Here is a 16,620-nt window from a genome sequence, read left to right as displayed (position 1 = left end):
GACCTGGGCATCGTGAATGATAGCTCAACGAAGTGGCTTATCACGGGGAGATTTATAGCACCCAAATATTCTAAACCACATGTCGATTTTAAATGTGGAGGGGAAAACAGGAGGACCCGGAGAAAAACACATGCGATCACAGGGAAAGATAGAGACGTGGACTCCAGGATTGGGATTGAATCCACGACCTCCCGCATACCAGGCGAGGTAGTTAACATTTAGCCACCATGGCGCCCCCTTTGAAAATCAGACTCGTCCAATACCGTCAACTTGAGGCCGCCACAAAAACACTGGACGCGGTTTCGACATTCCGGGACTCGTCAGCAGTTGCTGAGCGTGCAAGAGGCGCGATTGTAACACGGCGTGCACCAAGCGGTCACAGATGAGATCTCCCTCTCCCGCCCGAACGCTTCACCCCGGATTAACCTCCGCTCTGTCACCCTCTTGCAGCCACGCGATTGGCTTTAATTCCCGGGCGGTGGTTGGAAAATCTCATGACCACACCGGGGGAAGGGCCGATAGGGATCACCCCCCCCCCCACAAACCCCCATGGGTCACACAGCTGCAGCCTCTGGGTCGCATTCAGGTTGAGTTTTGTACGACCAAAGGGGGACACCTCAAGAGACCCAGGATATCGAGTCTCATTCGCACGCGTGGCTGATTGACTGAGTCGGTGAGTGATTCCAGTTGCTGAATGTATGTTGAACTTATTTCGTGCTGTGCGTAGTCAACCGTGCTGACCTGGAGGTGAATGGCTGAGCGGGTGAGTCATTGTGAGTAGATGATTGAATGAGGGGCTGAATGACTCAGTGGGTGGGTAAGTGACTGGCTTAATAACTGAGTCGGTGAATGACTGAGTGGCTGAATGACTGAATGTTTGTGTTAGTGACTGGGTTAGTGACTGAGTGGTTGAATAACCGGGTGGGTGGGTGATTGAGCGAGGCAATGAGCGAACTTAATTTTTTCGTGTCTGTGAGCCCTCTAGGACCGCCGTGGTAGCCCCCGCTGCGATGCCGGCAGCGCGACCGTACCGCGACCAGAGCTACTCGGCACTGCGCAAGGGATGCCTTGGGCGCCGGGAGCTCTTCACGGACCCGCACTTCCCGCACGTCAACGCGTCGCTCTTCTACCAGAAGAGCCCCCCCGGGGAGATCGTGTGGAAGCGGCCCGGGGTTTGTGTACACACGGGCGCACGCGCACACGAGACAAATATAGTAGTAGGTTTTTACCCTATGATCTGGTACAAAACTGACACCTTTATAAAAGGGATCATGTTTGCAATAACCACAACACAAGCAGTCAAAATGCAAACAAAAATAAACAACTCTGATAATGATATGCACTGTCCTTGAAGTTGATTGGTCCACACCCGAGACAGCTTTTCTTAGAGCCTAGTCTCACATGGTGTTGGACCAGATGACGCCAAAAGGCTCCTTTTGGTGTAATCTGGTGTCATATGGTCCAACACCATGTGAGACTAGGCTCTAAGTAAATCTGTCTTGGGTGTGGACCAATCAACTTCAAGGACAGTGCATATCATTATCATCATCAGAGTTGTTTATTTTTGTTTGCATTTTGACTGCTTGTGTTGTGGTTATTGCAAACATGATCCCTTGTATAAAGGTGTCGGTTTTGTACCAGTTGAAAGGGTAAAAACCTATTACTATATTTTGCCACTGGTAAAGGAGACCTCATAGTGAGACAAAGATTCCCCCGCAAGCCTCTCGCAGGCTGTTGGGGGCGAGTGCCGTTAGCGGCGGCAGCAGCGCTCATGAACGCCGCCACGGCTGCCTTTGTCATCCCCGGTGGCGATGTCTACACACCGCATCAGCTACAGGTAGTCCCCCGAGTTACGATGGTCCGACTTACGATATTTCGATCTTACGATGGCGATACGACAAAACTGTAAAATATTTTACATTTCGCGCGGCAGGCAAACGCAGCAGCGTAAAGCGGTACGATGCTGTAGGTTGGGACGCTGCCGGGATGTACTCATCTCCCGCCTTGTGCGGTGATGCCTCACTCTCAATGCATGTTAAACGTTTTTCTAGCAGATAGGATTGTTTCCTGAAAATATTTCTATTCAATTGCAGTTCATATAGGTAGGCTAAGAATTTACCTTGTTTTTACTTGCCATTGTACTTTTCAATACAGTATTGTAATTAATAAATACATACAGTATATAGTTTATACAGTACAGTATGGTAAATTGCTCTGTTTTGCTAAATTATCACCATTCTTTAAGACTCCTGGGTAGGCTAGGCCATCTTCGACTTACGATATTTTTGACTTACGATGGGGTCGTCGTAACGCATCTCCATCGTAAATAGAGGACTACCACTCAGTTGAAGCTGTGTGGACCTAGGGAAGGCCCATAACTGGCTCATACAATCGTCCACTGGTGTTGGCTGCGAGCGGGAATCGAACCCGGGTCGCCGGGTTGGTAGCGCAGCGTTCTGCTGCACTACCGCTCATCCCAGTGACACACACACGCACACTACGAGACACACAGACAAGCTACTAAACACACACGCACTAATAGACGCACATGCACTACTAGACACTTATTCCGGTTCATTAATATGACATAAACGCTTTTACTGTTTAATTGATCTGCACGCTAACGTCTGCCCGCAGTAGCTTCCACGCGCACTCAGCGATTGACGCGAGAGGCGCCATTGCCTTGCGGGAAAAGCTTTTAGAGTCCACACTTGTAGAGTTGGCGGCGGTGGTGGTGGTGACGGTGTTTGGGAGCGGTGGCGCAGCGGTTAGCGCTGTACTGCAATACAAACCTGGCCAGCCGAGTTTGATTCTGCTCACGGCCACCACCAACACCAGTGACGATTACCTGAACGGGTTCTGGGCCTCCTCCAGGTCGACTCAGCCTCAAATCAGTACCTGGTGTGGTGTGTAAATATCGCCACTGGGGAGACAAAGGCGGTCGGGCGTGGTGCTGCCAATCCACTCCCTCGTGTGCCGTGCCAGCCTTGATAGGTACTACTCGTTAACGGCACTTGCCCCAACAGTCTGTTTCATTCTATGTGGGGACTCTTTGGTTGGTGGTGGTGATGGTACAGATCGCGATAATTGTGGTGTTGGTTGTGGTGGTGCTTACATTGATGCTGATGATGCTGATGGGACTTTTTTATTTTTACGATCTGGACAAAGTCCCTTTGGTGAGCTCCTCCATCAGGCAAGGCTGCTTTGGCTAGGTTATGTAGTCGCATGCCCAGCCACTGCATGCCTTAACAGCTTTTGTTCGACCAGATAGAGGCGGCTAAACGGGCGTGGCACAGGCTAGAGAAGAGATGGAGTGATGTGGTACAAGAGGATGTGGAGCTGAGTGGACTTGCCAATAACTGGTACTTGCGGTGTCAAGATCAGCCTCTGTGGAGGAGGCTCGTTAAGGACGCTACTGGGCAGTTGGAGGCAGTCGCCCTCCAACAACAACGGAGGGCAGAAGAGCGACGCTCACAACAAAGAGCGGAGCGCCAGGTGGCTAAAGCACAGCAAGTTGGCACAGTAGGGGGCACAGGTGGTGCATCAGCCAGTCATCTCGGTCATCTCAGTCACTCGACCGGTGGCACCTGGGTCTGCCCCGTGACCTCCGACCAGCGGGCGTTCGACACTTGACATGGCTTCAACGTGCACATAGCCTGGCACAAGCGTCGTGGTGATTTCACCGCCACTTAGTGGCGAATGGCGGTTGTTGTTGTAGATGTGCACAGCAGCTGCGTTAGTGCCCATGTCTGTCATAATAATGGTAGTATTGTTGCTGGTAATGCTGATGATGATACTGCTGATGATCCTCCTGCTGATGTTGATGCTGATGGCGATGATGATGCTGATGCTGATGATGCTGACTGACGATGTGCACTGCAGGAGCTGTGCGATGACCCGCGTCTCTTCGTCGATGGCATCAGCGCCCACGACCTGCAGCAGGGCTCCCTGGGGAACTGCTGGTTCGTGGCGGCCTGCCTCCTGCCTCACCCTGCACCAGGAGCTCTGGACCAAGGTGAGCAGCAGCAGCAGCAGCAGCTGCAACTCCCCTCACCCCACAGAACCCTACCCCTAACCCATGACTGATAACCCTACCCCTAACATATCCCCTAACTGCGCCCCCCCCTCTCCCGTGGCCCCCCCCCCAGGTGATCCCCGACCACAAGGACCAGGAGTGGGACCCGGCGCACCCCGAGAAGTACGCGGGGATCTTCCACTTCCGCTTCTGGCGGTTTGGCGAGTGGGTGGACGTGGTGGTGGACGACTCGCTGCCCACGCACCGCGGCCGGCTACTCTTCTGCCACTCCAACACCAGCAACGAGTTCTGGTCGGCGCTCCTCGAGAAGGCCTACGCCAAGTGAGTGGAGGGGTCAGGGTTGGGAGGTGGGGGGGGGGGTTAGTCTTCTCGTGCTGATGCCACCACAACTGGAAGTGTTTTATCCACTGTCGTGCTCATGGCGATGCAGTGGATAGACCATGGCTGATAGTGATGATGATAGGGCTAGCAGTGGATAGACCATTGCTGGTGATGATGATGATATGGCCAGCAGGGCGTCCATGCGTGTCCATGCCTCGGCTATTTCCGTGCCCCCCATTGCATGTACGCTTGCGTGTTGAACTTCTTTCGCACCGTACGTAGTCATCCGTGCTAATCGGAGGTGAGGGAAGAGTGGATGTAGGGGTGGTCGTCTGGTGGTATAGTGCTGGTGATGGTGGTAGTAGTGGATGTAGTGATGGTGGTGTGGTGTTGGTGGTATAGTGGTGCATGTATGTTGAACTTCTTTTGCACTGTACCTAGCCAATCATGCTTATCTTAGGTGCGGGGGAAGGACAACAATACAAAAAGCAGTTCTAAAGAAGTAAGTTTTCAATCTAGATTATTTAAAAGTGCATAGCTCCGAGTGGTTTCCTAATGTCAGAAGGAAGAGCATTCCAGACGGCCGCAGACGCGTATATGAAAGCGCGCGATGCAGTGACCGTCTTTATTCGATGGCTAGCCAAAAGCCGCTGCGAGGATGGCCGAAGTTTGTGTGATGATATGCGCTCCTTGATGAGATCAGCAAGGTATTGTGGCTAATTTATGGCAAGCACTTTTTTATAATGAGTGCGACCTTATAACGTATTCGTTCGGCAACGGGTAGCCAATGCAGCTCGGCAAATACTTGCAGCACCCCGTCACGACAGACGCCAGAGGATTGTGTGGTAATGTTTTTGCCAGACATCCCGTAGAGTAGTGACTTGCAACAATCGTGCCTTGTAGACACCACGCTACACGCCACCGTGTTGGCTGTCACGACTCGGTCGTGGTTTGAATGTGCCGTAGAGCCCTCTTGTTGCAGTCCCCATATCTGTAACCTCGAGCAACTCTGTCTCGCTCTTCTTCGTGCCTATATACCCTAGTGATCGCGTCTTTGTCCGTGTCCCCACCACCATATCCTTGTTCCTTTGTCCCCATGTCTCTGCATCCCTGTGTTTTCATATCTCCACGTTCTTTTGTCCTTGTTTTCCCATGTCTTCATATCTCGATGTCCCTGTGTGGCCTTGTCTCCATGTCCCCCGTGCCCTTGTATCTCCATGCCCCCATGTCTTCATATTTACATGTCCCCGTGTCTTCATATCTCTATGTCCCCTTGTCTCCATGTCCCTCTTGTGTCGCGGTGGCGAGATGTCAACTCCTTCGCCTGGTGGATTCAATCCCGATCGTGAAGTCCGCATCTTTCTCTCTCTCCCTGCGATCGCGTGTGTTTTTCTCCGGGTCCTCCGGTTTTTCCCTCCACATTTAGAATCAACATGTGGTTTAGAGTATTGGCTGCGATAAATTTCGACATGGGCTATCATTTGTGAGAGCCAGGTTGCTTCTGAAAAAAAAGCTATATAGCTGGGTGAGCTTTACCTGCGAAATAAAATAGTTTAGTTTTAGTTTAGTCTATGCATCTCTGTAGCTCTATGGGTCTCAATGTTTCTCTCTGGGTCTTTATGCATCTCTATGGGTCTCTATGTATCTCTGGGTTTCTGTATCTGCACGGATCTCTCTGCATCTCTATGTATTAGAGTATTTGGCCGCTGCTATCATTGGGCTATCATTTATGATGGTCAGGTCGTTTATGAAGAAGAGCTACGGAGCTCAGGGTGCCGCGATGGTGAAATGTTAACTACCTCGCTTGGTATACAGGAGGTTGTGGGTTTGTTCCTGAATTTGTGTGTTCTCCCTGTGGTCGCGTGGATTTCTCTCCAGGTCCTCCAATTTGTTCCCCCACACTTAAAACCAACATGATGTGTTGAGATTATTTTGCTATACATTTCCACACAGCCTATCATTTGTGATGGCCAGGTCGCTTCTGAAAAATAACTACACAGCTCAGTGGGCCTTACCTGGTAAAATACAAATTCTTTATATTTCATGAGTTTTATCGTCCATCATCCCAGCGCGTGTGCCACGTCCCCCAGGCTGTGCGGCTGCTACGAGGCGCTGGATGGCGGCAACACGAGCGACGCCCTCGTGGACTTCACGGGCGGCATCTCCGAGTCCATCGACCTGGCCGAGGAGAAGTTCTCTGAGAAGGACGCGGAGAGAGCTGCGCTCTTCAGCAGCATGCTCAAGGCCTACGGGCGCGGCGGGCTGCTCAGCTGTTCCATACGCGTGAGCGCCAACCCCCACCGCCGCCACCGCAACCACCATAACCACCACAACCGCAGCAGCCGTGATCATAACAATGGCGAGTGTAACATCCGCGGTTCGTAACAATGCCGATCATCGACGGCGATCGTAATAATTGAAATTGTAACAACGACGGTCGTAATGGCGGTCGTAACAATGGCGGTCGTAACAATGGCGGTCGTCACAATGGCGGTCGCAACAACCGCGGTCGTCACAATGGCGGTCGTCACAACGCTGATCGTAATAACCGCAATCTTAACAACCGCGATCATAACCTCAACCACAATCATAACCATACCCACAATCTCAACGATAACCACTGTCATAATGAAAACCGCAATCATTACTGCAATCATAACCTAATCCTAATGGCAACCGAAATCATAACCACAATCATAACCAACGTCTCTGTGTATGGTATGTTCCTGTGTTAACAATACTGTATTAATGTTAATCATGTTTTGGTGTTACCGTGGTAACAATGGTGTTACCGTAGGTGCTGGCCTCCACAGAGATGGAGGTGTGCCTGGGCTGTGGCCTGGTTCTGGGCTAGGATAACAATGTCACCTTGGTGTTACCGTGGTAACTGTGGTATTACCGTAGGCTCTGGACTCGGTGGACATGGAAGCACGTCTGGACTGCGGCCTAGTGAAGGGCCAGGCTCACAGTGTCACCGTGGTGTTACTGTGGTGTTCCCGTGGTAACCGTGGTGCTACCATAGGCTCTGGCCTCGACAGAGATGGAGGCGCGTCTGGACTGCGGCCTGGTGAAGGGTCACGCGTACTCGGTGACCGCCGTGCGCCGCGTGCGGCTAGGCGAGGGCCTAGTCGCGTTCTTCCGCGCGGAGCGCCTCAACATGATCCGCATGCGCAACCCCTGGGGCGAGAAGGAGTGGAACGGGGCCTGGAGCGACGGGTGAGCATGCACCTCACCAACACTCACCTGTCCAGACACTCGCCCCTCCAGACGCCCACCTGTAGAGACGCTCACCTGTAGAGATGCTCACCTGTAGAGACGCTCACCTGTCCAGACACCTATATAGACACCTGTACACACATTCACCGCTACACTCACTCACACGTGCTCACACTCATTCACGCGTGCTCACACTCACTCACCCATACACACACTCACCGCCACACTCACTCACCCATACACACACTCACCGCCACACTCACTCACCCATGCTGACACCCACCCGTGTAAACACTCACCGTTACACCCACTCACCTGTGCACACACTCACCCGTACACACATTCACCTCCACACTCACTCACCTGTATGCCTACTCAGCACTACACTCACTCACCCGTGCTCACACTCACAGCTACACCCACTCACCTAAGCTTACACTCGCCCATCCGTATGCACACTCACCGCTTCCCTCACTGCTACACTCACTCACCCGTGCTCACACTCACTCACCGGTGCTTACACTCACTCACCCGTGCAACAACAACAACCGCCATTCGCCACTAAGTGGCGGTGACATCATCACGATGTTTGAACCAAGCTATGTGCACGTTGAGGCCACATGAAGTGTCGAACGCCCGCTGGCACGAGGTCACGGGGCAGACCCAGGTGCCACGGGTCGACTAACTGAGATGACTGGCTGATGCACCACCTGTGCCCTCTACTGTGACAACTTGCTGTGCTGTAGCCACCCGGCGCTCCGCTCATGGTTGTGAGGGTCAATCCTCCACCCTCCGTTGTTGCTGGAGGGCGACTGCCTCCAACTGCCCAGTAGTATCCTTCATGAGCCTCCGCCACAGAGGCCGATCTTGACACCGCTGGTACCAGTCATCGGCAAGTCCACTCAGCTCCACATCCTTCTGTATCACATCACTCTATCTCCATCTCTTCTCTAGCCCGTGCCACGCTCGTTTAGCCCCCTCGATCCGGCCAAACAAAAGCTGTTTAGGCATGCGGTGGCTGGGCATGCGGGCTACATAACACAGCCAACGCAGCCTTGTCTGCCGAAGGAGCTCACCGATGGGACTTTATCCAGATATTTTAAGGATTTGTGAGCTCCTCACACAATCCAGCCTGGCTAAACCCAGAATGGATCGTTGGCAGGCCAGCCTAAATGTTTCTAACCATCTAAGATGTTCCATTAGGGGGGTCCACGTTTCGCAAGCATAGAGAAGGGAGGAAATGACTGTGGCCGAAAAGACCTGAAGCTTCATGCGGAGCGACAGACCAGGTAGTTTTCCACACAGTGTTACGCAACTGATGAAAAGATAATGCCGCTCGACTGATTCGGAGTGAGACCTCTGCTGTCAAACCGAAGCTGTTCATCAGCACACTGCCCAGGTATGGGAAACTTTCCACGCTCTCTACAACTGTGCTATCACCAATTGGGAGTTGTGGGGGTGGAGTGTCCAATGGTACAAAATACCCAGGCAGGTGCTTAGTTTTGTTGGGGAGGTACAGCCTCCGGGCTATCGTACCTAGTCACTCTGACTCCTCTAGCCCTCTGGCTGGCTAAACCTAGGGGAGGCTGACCCACCGCTGGCCCGGTGGGTCCCTGACCACTGGCCCGTCTAGACCTGGCCCTTAGAAGGACATCGAGCCGAGGGAACCTCAGGGTCCTAACCCTCTCGATCACTGGCACCGCACTGCGCTCCGGCCCTTCGAAGGACGTCGGTGGCTTGGGGTCCAGGGCCTTGTCTCCAGGCGGCTTCTGAATTCGGCTTGAGACGAACTCCCTCACGCTCTCAGGGACCCGCTTTATATACTCTTTCTCCCTGAGGGGCGGGGTTCTGTGGGATCGTAGCTTCCCCCAGCCCCCTCCCCTCAGAGGGGTTCTAACCGCCGTTGGCCCGACCGGTCCGGACCGGTTTCTACCGCTCCCCACCGAGAGGCGGGGGATTCTGTGGGATCATAGACACTGCCCACAGCCCCCTCCCCCCGGCGGGTCCCGGCCAGGAGTACACAACTATCCCATACCGGTAAGCATCCCCTGGTTCTGGCGCGCGTGTGTGTGTCAACATGACCACCACACCACTATGGGTTTTAATGGTTTTCTGGGTGTACATCCACCACCGGAGTGGAAGAGTGGCAAGCGCATCTTATAGATGACAAGTCGATGGTCGGTGGGCAGATCGGCTCCACGGTAGGTCCTGGTGTCAAGGACATGGGCCCGAATCCGTTGTTTTGTCACGATGTCGTCCAGCAGATGTGCTTGCTTGGACCCGGCATGTATCCATGATGTTGTGTGGATGCGCGAATGCCAGAACATCGTGTTGGTAATTACAAGCCCATGGGGCTGCACAAAAATATAGCAGCCTCCTGCCGTTTTTATTGAGCTGACCTGGCCCATGCCTTCCAATCACTCCAGACCAGGTGCCAGCATCATGACCAGCTTGGGCATTGAAGTCACCCAACAATATGACTCTATCCCGAGGGGCCACTTTAGCTAGCACCTGTCTCACTCACCGCTACACTCACCCACCCATGCTCACACTCACCGCTACACTCACCCACCTGTGCTCACACTCACCGCTAAATCTGTACGATCATTGACCGACGCAAGCGCTCGTGATAACAATTCCTCCTCCTGTCCTCCCTCCCCTGCCCTTCTCCCTGCCCTTAACTTCACCTCTCCCTTCCTGACCCTGCCCCCCACTGCCCCTCCCCCCTCCCTCTGCATCTCCCCTTGCCCCCTGCCCCCTCCCACTGCCCCCTCCCCCTGCCCCCTCCCCCTGATCCCTCCCCCACTGCCCCCTCCCCCCTCCCTCTGCATCTCCCCCTGCCCCCACCCCCTCCCTCTGGCCCTCCCCCTCACCTTGCTCCCCCCTGCCCCCTCCCCCTGACCCAGCTCCGAGGAGTGGGCTCGTGTCAACAAAGGCGAGAGAGAGAAGCTCGGCGTCACCGTTTCCGATGACGGAGAGTTTTGGTAAAAAATAAAACACTCAGCAGAACCCACACCTAGGTTGACTCAGCCTTAAATAAACACCCAGCACGCTGGGGAGGCGAAGGTGGCGGGGCGGGCGTGGTGCTGGCTACACGTGTGTGTGTGTGTGTACACGTGTGTGTGTGTGTGTACACGTGTGTGTGTGTGTGTACACGTGTGTGTATATACACGTGTGTGTGTGTGTATACACGGTGGTGTAGCGGTTAGTGCGCTGCGCTACGAACCTGGTGACCCGAGATCGATTCCCGCTCACAGCCATCAACACCAGTGACCATTATCTGCACCAATCCTGGGCCTTCCCTAGGTTGACTCAGCCTCAAATGAGTACCTGGTGAGGTGTGTAAACATCTCCACCCACTCGGGAGACAAAGGCGGCCGGGTGTGGTGTTGGCCACCCACCCCCTCGTGTGTTATGCCGGCCTTCATAAGTGCTCGCTAACTGCACTTGCCCCAACAGTCTGTTGAGGCTATACGGGGAGATGTTTTCTTTGTATATACATGTGTGTGTGTATGAGTGTATATGTGTGTGGGGCAGTTGTGGAGAGAGTGGAGAGGTTTCCATACCTGGGCAGTGTGCTTATGACCACCTGCGGTTTGACAGCAGAGGTCTCGCTCCGAATCAGTCGAGCGGCATTGTCTTTTCATTGCGTCCATGAATCGAGTACCAACCACGTTGTCGCAAAGGTAACAGCGGTTGTCCTGTGGAGAGGCTCTCCTCCCTCCGTCATAGGAATATGGAATTTCCACCACTGGCTCTGCGGGGCTTTAAACGGGCGATGAGCACCAATGCCTCTGCTCGTTGGGGCCGCAGTAGATCACTTTGACGCCTTTCGCTTCATCAACTGTGAAGCTATCACCATCGTCAACCGTGGTCAGTCCATTGCTGGATGAAGGCCTCCTCAAGGCGGCACCATGTCTCGTGATACATCACAAGGCCAAGATCCCACCGTGTAGAGTTCACAGACTGCTGGGGCAAGTGCTGTTAGGGAGTAGGGGTGGGTGGCCAGCACCACGCCCGGCCGGCCGCCTTTGTCTGCCCGGTGGCAATGTTTACACACCTCACCAGGTACTCATTTGAGGCTGAGTCGATCTAGGGGAGGCCCAAGACCGGTTCAGACATCCGTCACTAGTGCTGGTGGCCGTGGGCGGGAATATAACTTGCACGCACACCAATAGTTCAACAAACACGCACACACAAAGACTCAGTTCTTATCACACCCGCTGCTCGTTTTGTGTATTAACATTTGTAGTAAGTTGATGAGGAGACGATGAGGAAGTTGAGACACACTGTTTATTAACTCCGGGACAGATACAATAGTTGAAGGGGTATCGGCCCCTTCACCCGTACTATGGGAAACCCACCCTAGTACTAAGCCCTCTGTCCTGTCCCCCAGTCCTCCTCTACTGGGCTACGGGAGGCTGACTGATCTGGCCCTGGCAAGCACAGATCTCGGCACCAGCTAACCAGCCTTGCCCTGATAAGGGCAGCGGTCTGGAAGCTCTTGGGCCGCGCCACTGGCTTACCCGGCTCGGCCCTTATAAGGACGGCGAGACCGGGGAGTCCCAGGGCCTAATCTCCGAGTCTTGGATCTTCACTGGTCAGCTTCGTGTCGAACTGCCTCGAGCTCTTTGGGTTCCACCTTTTATAGGGATCGCCTCCGAGGGCTGGGGGCGTGGGCAATAACTGATGCGGACGTCGGTGTGACCCCCCGTGTATGTGAGTGCCGACAGCCCTGCGTTTGTTGTCCGCCGTTTCTCCCGTAATAACCCCTACATCACCCCCCCCTGTACAGCTCGCAGCCGTCCCGGCTGCAACAATCCCTCAACCCCCAAGAATAAAGATTAACACCGTCAATACACGTGTGCCTCGTAACAGTAACAATAACAAGAACAAGCGTAACATCAACCGATGGTTCCCTAAAAAAAAAACCCCCCACCTGGAACCGCAACACATATACAGAACGGTATAACAGCACATGCAATCAGCATATCGCGATCACACGCGTACATTGAAGCACAATAGCAAGCAAATCTGCAGGCGACCAACACACCATCAATCCCGTCGTAACTTTTCAACCACAACACAGTTATTCCCTCTCACGCAACGACCGCATCGCACACAGCACCTCGCAGCATAATACAGCCCAAAAAAAATTGTTTTTTTTCAATTAAGCCCATCGCGCACGGTGACCCACGAGATGGTACAGCACAGGATACCCGACGCTCCCACGTTAATAATTAACTTTACCATCAAGATAACAACTCCACGCAGCAGCGCACACACTCCCTTTGAAACTCAGCAACCACAGCAGACTCTCCGTCCATTCCCAATACACGCACACACTTACATGGACAGCAAGCAACAAGCAGATAGCGTGGTCATCGTTATTACACACACATACAACCATTAAAAAAACATATATACAATGAGCGGGTTCCGCAGCAACGGAACACGCGCGGAAAGCTAATCATAACAACCGGCGCGTTTTGGCGCGAGTCCGTGCAGCGGGCCCGTCACAAGGGGCCGGCTTGGTAGAGTCAGTGGCAGGTGTCGCATCAGCAGGTGCCTGGTCGTCCGGTTTCCCGGACGTGCCAGCGCCGCCCCCCACGGGGGAGGCTGGCAGCCCAGAGGGCTTCAGTCCTGGGGCTCCTGAAGACGGGACAGTCATTAGTGGATCAGAGGCTGGCATCGATCCCGCCCCCCCGGAGTCAGAGGACTCCCCACATGTTCGGCCATTTACGTGGGAGGAAGCGTGCGGAGCAAAAAATGGCTTTAACCGTGAAGGGTGCACAAACCACCGACGCTTCCCCCACTTAATGCGCACACATTGAGGCCGCACAACCTGCACAATTTCAACGGGGCCCCTCCATGGTCGCAACAACTTAGCCGAGGTGGCCAATGGCACCTGAGGGCAGTGCAACCATGCTCGGTCGCCCGGGTGCCATTCGTGCGTGTGAGTCCGGCGCGACCGCAATCTCTCGTTTTGTTTCTGGCGAGAGTCAGAGTTTTGCATGGCCGCCTGCCGTGCCTCCGCCAAGCGAAGGATGTTAAATTTAACATGGTCGGCGATTTTCGACTTAGCATGAGGCGCGGCAATCGTCAGCTGAGTCGCGACAGGCGGGTCAACCTCGCGACCATACATAAAAAAAAATGGCGAGAACCCGGTCGCCGCGTGAGGAGCCATCCTGTATGCCGCCAGGACTCCCCCGATCCGTAGATCCCAATCGTTTTGGGACTCAGATACCTGGTGGGATAGCATGGACGTAAGAGTCCTATGCAAGCGTTCCACCATCCCATCCGTTTGTGGATGGTAAGGTGAGGTACGAACTTTCTTTGTACCCAGAAGGCCACATACCTCGTGTAAAAGGGTACTAGTGAAATTCTTTCCCTGATCGGTCAACAACCGTTCCGGAGCGCCTTTGTCGAGGACGTAGCCCTGAACAAAAGCCTCCGCAACGGCCGCTGCGGACTGGTTGGCGAGGGGCCAAGCCATAGGCCATCGCGTGAAATATTCCACGCCAACCAGCAGGTACTTATTACCCCTCGGCGTGGAAGGAAACGGTCCCAAAATATCAAGGGCGACCAGCTCGTTAACCCGGGTGACCGAAATGGACTGGAGCGGTGGACTGGCTCCCTTCGCCGGCGGCTTCCGTTGTGCACACTGGGTACAGGACCGCAGCAGATCGTCCACGTCTCTTGCCATGCCCGGCCAAAAGTAATTAAGCTGGAGCATGGCAAGTGTTTTGAGGGTACCCAGGTGCAGGAGCCGTTCATGAGCAGCCCATACAGCCCTACCCCTCAACGTGGAAGGCACCACCAGCCTGTGACGGCGGATCGTCCCGTCCCAATGCATGAGTAAGCCCTGGCACCACCCCCATGAGTCAACGCCCGACTTCCCTTGACCTGATCCTTCCGTGCGACGTCGTAGCGCCAGGAGGGTCGCATCCTCCATTTGGAGGCGACCCCACTCAGTACTTGACAAGCCAAGTAGGGAATCACTCCCACCCTCCGAAATAGGACCAGCGTCCGAAGGAGTATCAACTGCGGCCGCAAGAACCCGATCCCGGCCGTCACTTGCCGATTTGCAACGGCCCGAACCCAAGAAACAAGTGCAATCCGGGGCGATCGGCAGGCGTGATAGGGCATCGGCGTTGGTGTGGCGAATCCCCTTCCGGTAAGTTGTCTCAAAATCGAAATCCTGCATGATCTCGAGCCATCGGGACAACTGCCCCGATGGCTGGTTAATTCGTAGGGCATACTGCAACGCTGCATGATCTGTACGGACGGTGAAATGCCGGCCGTACAGATATGGCCGGTACTGTTGGATAAAGAACACGATAGCCAACAGTTCGCGGCGGGTGACGCAGTACCGCTGCTCGGCCGGGGACAGTACTCTACTACCATAAGCCACAACGCGCTCCACGCCACCCACAATTTGTGACAGCACGCCTCCAATCCCGGTATTGCTTGCGTCCGTGTCGAGCACGAACGGCATGGAAAAATCGGGGTAGCTTAACGGCGGGGCCCCCACCAGGGCATCCCGAAGAGAGACAAAAGCGGCGTTCTCCACCGGCCCCCAATGAAATTTGACCCCTTTTGACGTCAAGGCATGTAGTGGCTTAGCGATGGAAGCAAAGTCCGCAACAAACCGGCGGTAATATGAAGCAAAGCCGATGAAGCTTCTAACCTCCCCCACCGAGGTGGGAATAGGCCAGGAGCTGACACAACGCGTTTTGGCGGGATCGGTTGAGATACCTGACCGGCCGACGATGTGACCCAAATATTTAACAGATTCGCGCAGCAAATGGCACTTTTGTGGCTTGAATTTCAAATTAGCAGCGCGCATTTTGAGAAAGACGGCCCGAAGCCTATCAAGGTGTTCCTCGAACGTCTTACTGAATACGATAACGTCATCCAGGTAAATCAAACACACCTCCCATTGCAAGCCAGCGAGGACCAATTCCATCAGGCGCTGGAACGTCGCGGGAGCAGAGTGTAATCCCATGGGTAAGCGATTGAATTGGAAGAGGCCGTGCGGCGTTCGGAAAGCTGTTTTGGGCCTAGATTCGTCGTCCAAGGGAAGTTGCCAAAATCCTGAGAGCAAATCCAAAGTGGAAAAGAATCGCGATCCCGCGAGGGCATCCAGCGATTCGTCCATTCGAGGAAGCGGATAAGCATCGGCCACCGAGATCTTATTTAATCGCCGGAAATCAACGCAGAACCTTAGGGACCCGTCGTGCTTTTTGACCAACACTATGGGTGCACCCCAAGGGCTGGTCGAGGGAGAAATGATGTCCGATTTCAACATGTCATCTACAGCCGATTTGACATGATCCTTTTCGGCGGGACTTAACCGAAAAGGATTTTGGCGGATAGGAGCGTTGTCACCGGTGTCAATATGGTGGCGTAGCAATTTGGTACATCCGATATCGTATTTGTGTTTACTGAAGACGTCGGAAAATTCTCGCAATAAGGCGCGTAATCTAGCACGTTGTGCGTCAGACAGGTCAGGTGACTCAGCACACAACGCATCCAGCCAAACCTCGTCAGCGTCTGAGGCTAATCGCGTTTGAGAATCGGTGGCCACCTGGCCAATGATCGGCGTTTCCGCAGGTACCGGAACCGCATGTGCGAATACGGTACCTTGCGAAACCACTGCCGTCCGTGTCCCGACATTGAGGACCGCGATAAACGGGTCCCCATCCCCTTTAACAATAGTCTGGGCCGTCACCAGATCTGGCCCACTCACCCCGGCTCTAGATGGTCCCAAAATAACGCCCCGGTCAGAGACTCCTTTATCGAACGGTCGACGCAAGCGCAGGGGTACCAACATCTGTGCCCCCGGGGGTACACGCACCGTCCGAGCAACAAGCGCCTGTACCGTAGCACAGGCAACACGCAAGGCAGGGGTGGCAGGTAGGAACGTCATACGTCGGCCCGATGGAAGCTCGATGCATTGCTGGTCAATCAGAATTTTGATGGGCAATTTGGCCAAAAAGTCTGTCCCCAACAGGCACGGAATAGCCAGCGAGGAGGAGACGAAC

General features: G+C 54.1%; 1 protein-coding gene across 1 annotated transcript in view; it reads left to right on the top strand.

Moving 5' to 3' along the window:
* LOC133357159 (calpain-5-like) overlaps positions 1 to 16,620 on the top strand; it is a 38,960-nt gene that overhangs the window by 7,301 nt on the left and 15,039 nt on the right. The window contains 7 exon segments of the mRNA XM_061574972.1: positions 986 to 1,172; positions 3,883 to 3,975; positions 3,977 to 4,015; positions 4,149 to 4,357; positions 6,448 to 6,640; positions 7,380 to 7,573; positions 10,480 to 10,557. Coding sequence (XP_061430956.1) covers positions 1,011 to 1,172; positions 3,883 to 3,975; positions 3,977 to 4,015; positions 4,149 to 4,357; positions 6,448 to 6,640; positions 7,380 to 7,573; positions 10,480 to 10,557 — 968 coding nt within the window. The 5' untranslated portion in view covers positions 986 to 1,010.

This window comes from Lethenteron reissneri, chromosome 57, assembly GCF_015708825.2.
Source record: "Lethenteron reissneri isolate LAM-NWPU_2019-01 chromosome 57, ASM1570882v1, whole genome shotgun sequence".
Classification (NCBI taxonomy): domain Eukaryota; kingdom Metazoa; phylum Chordata; class Hyperoartia; order Petromyzontiformes; family Petromyzontidae; genus Lethenteron; species Lethenteron reissneri.
Note: the sequence above shows the minus strand (reverse complement) of the source record. Positions and strands in the feature narration are given on the sequence as shown.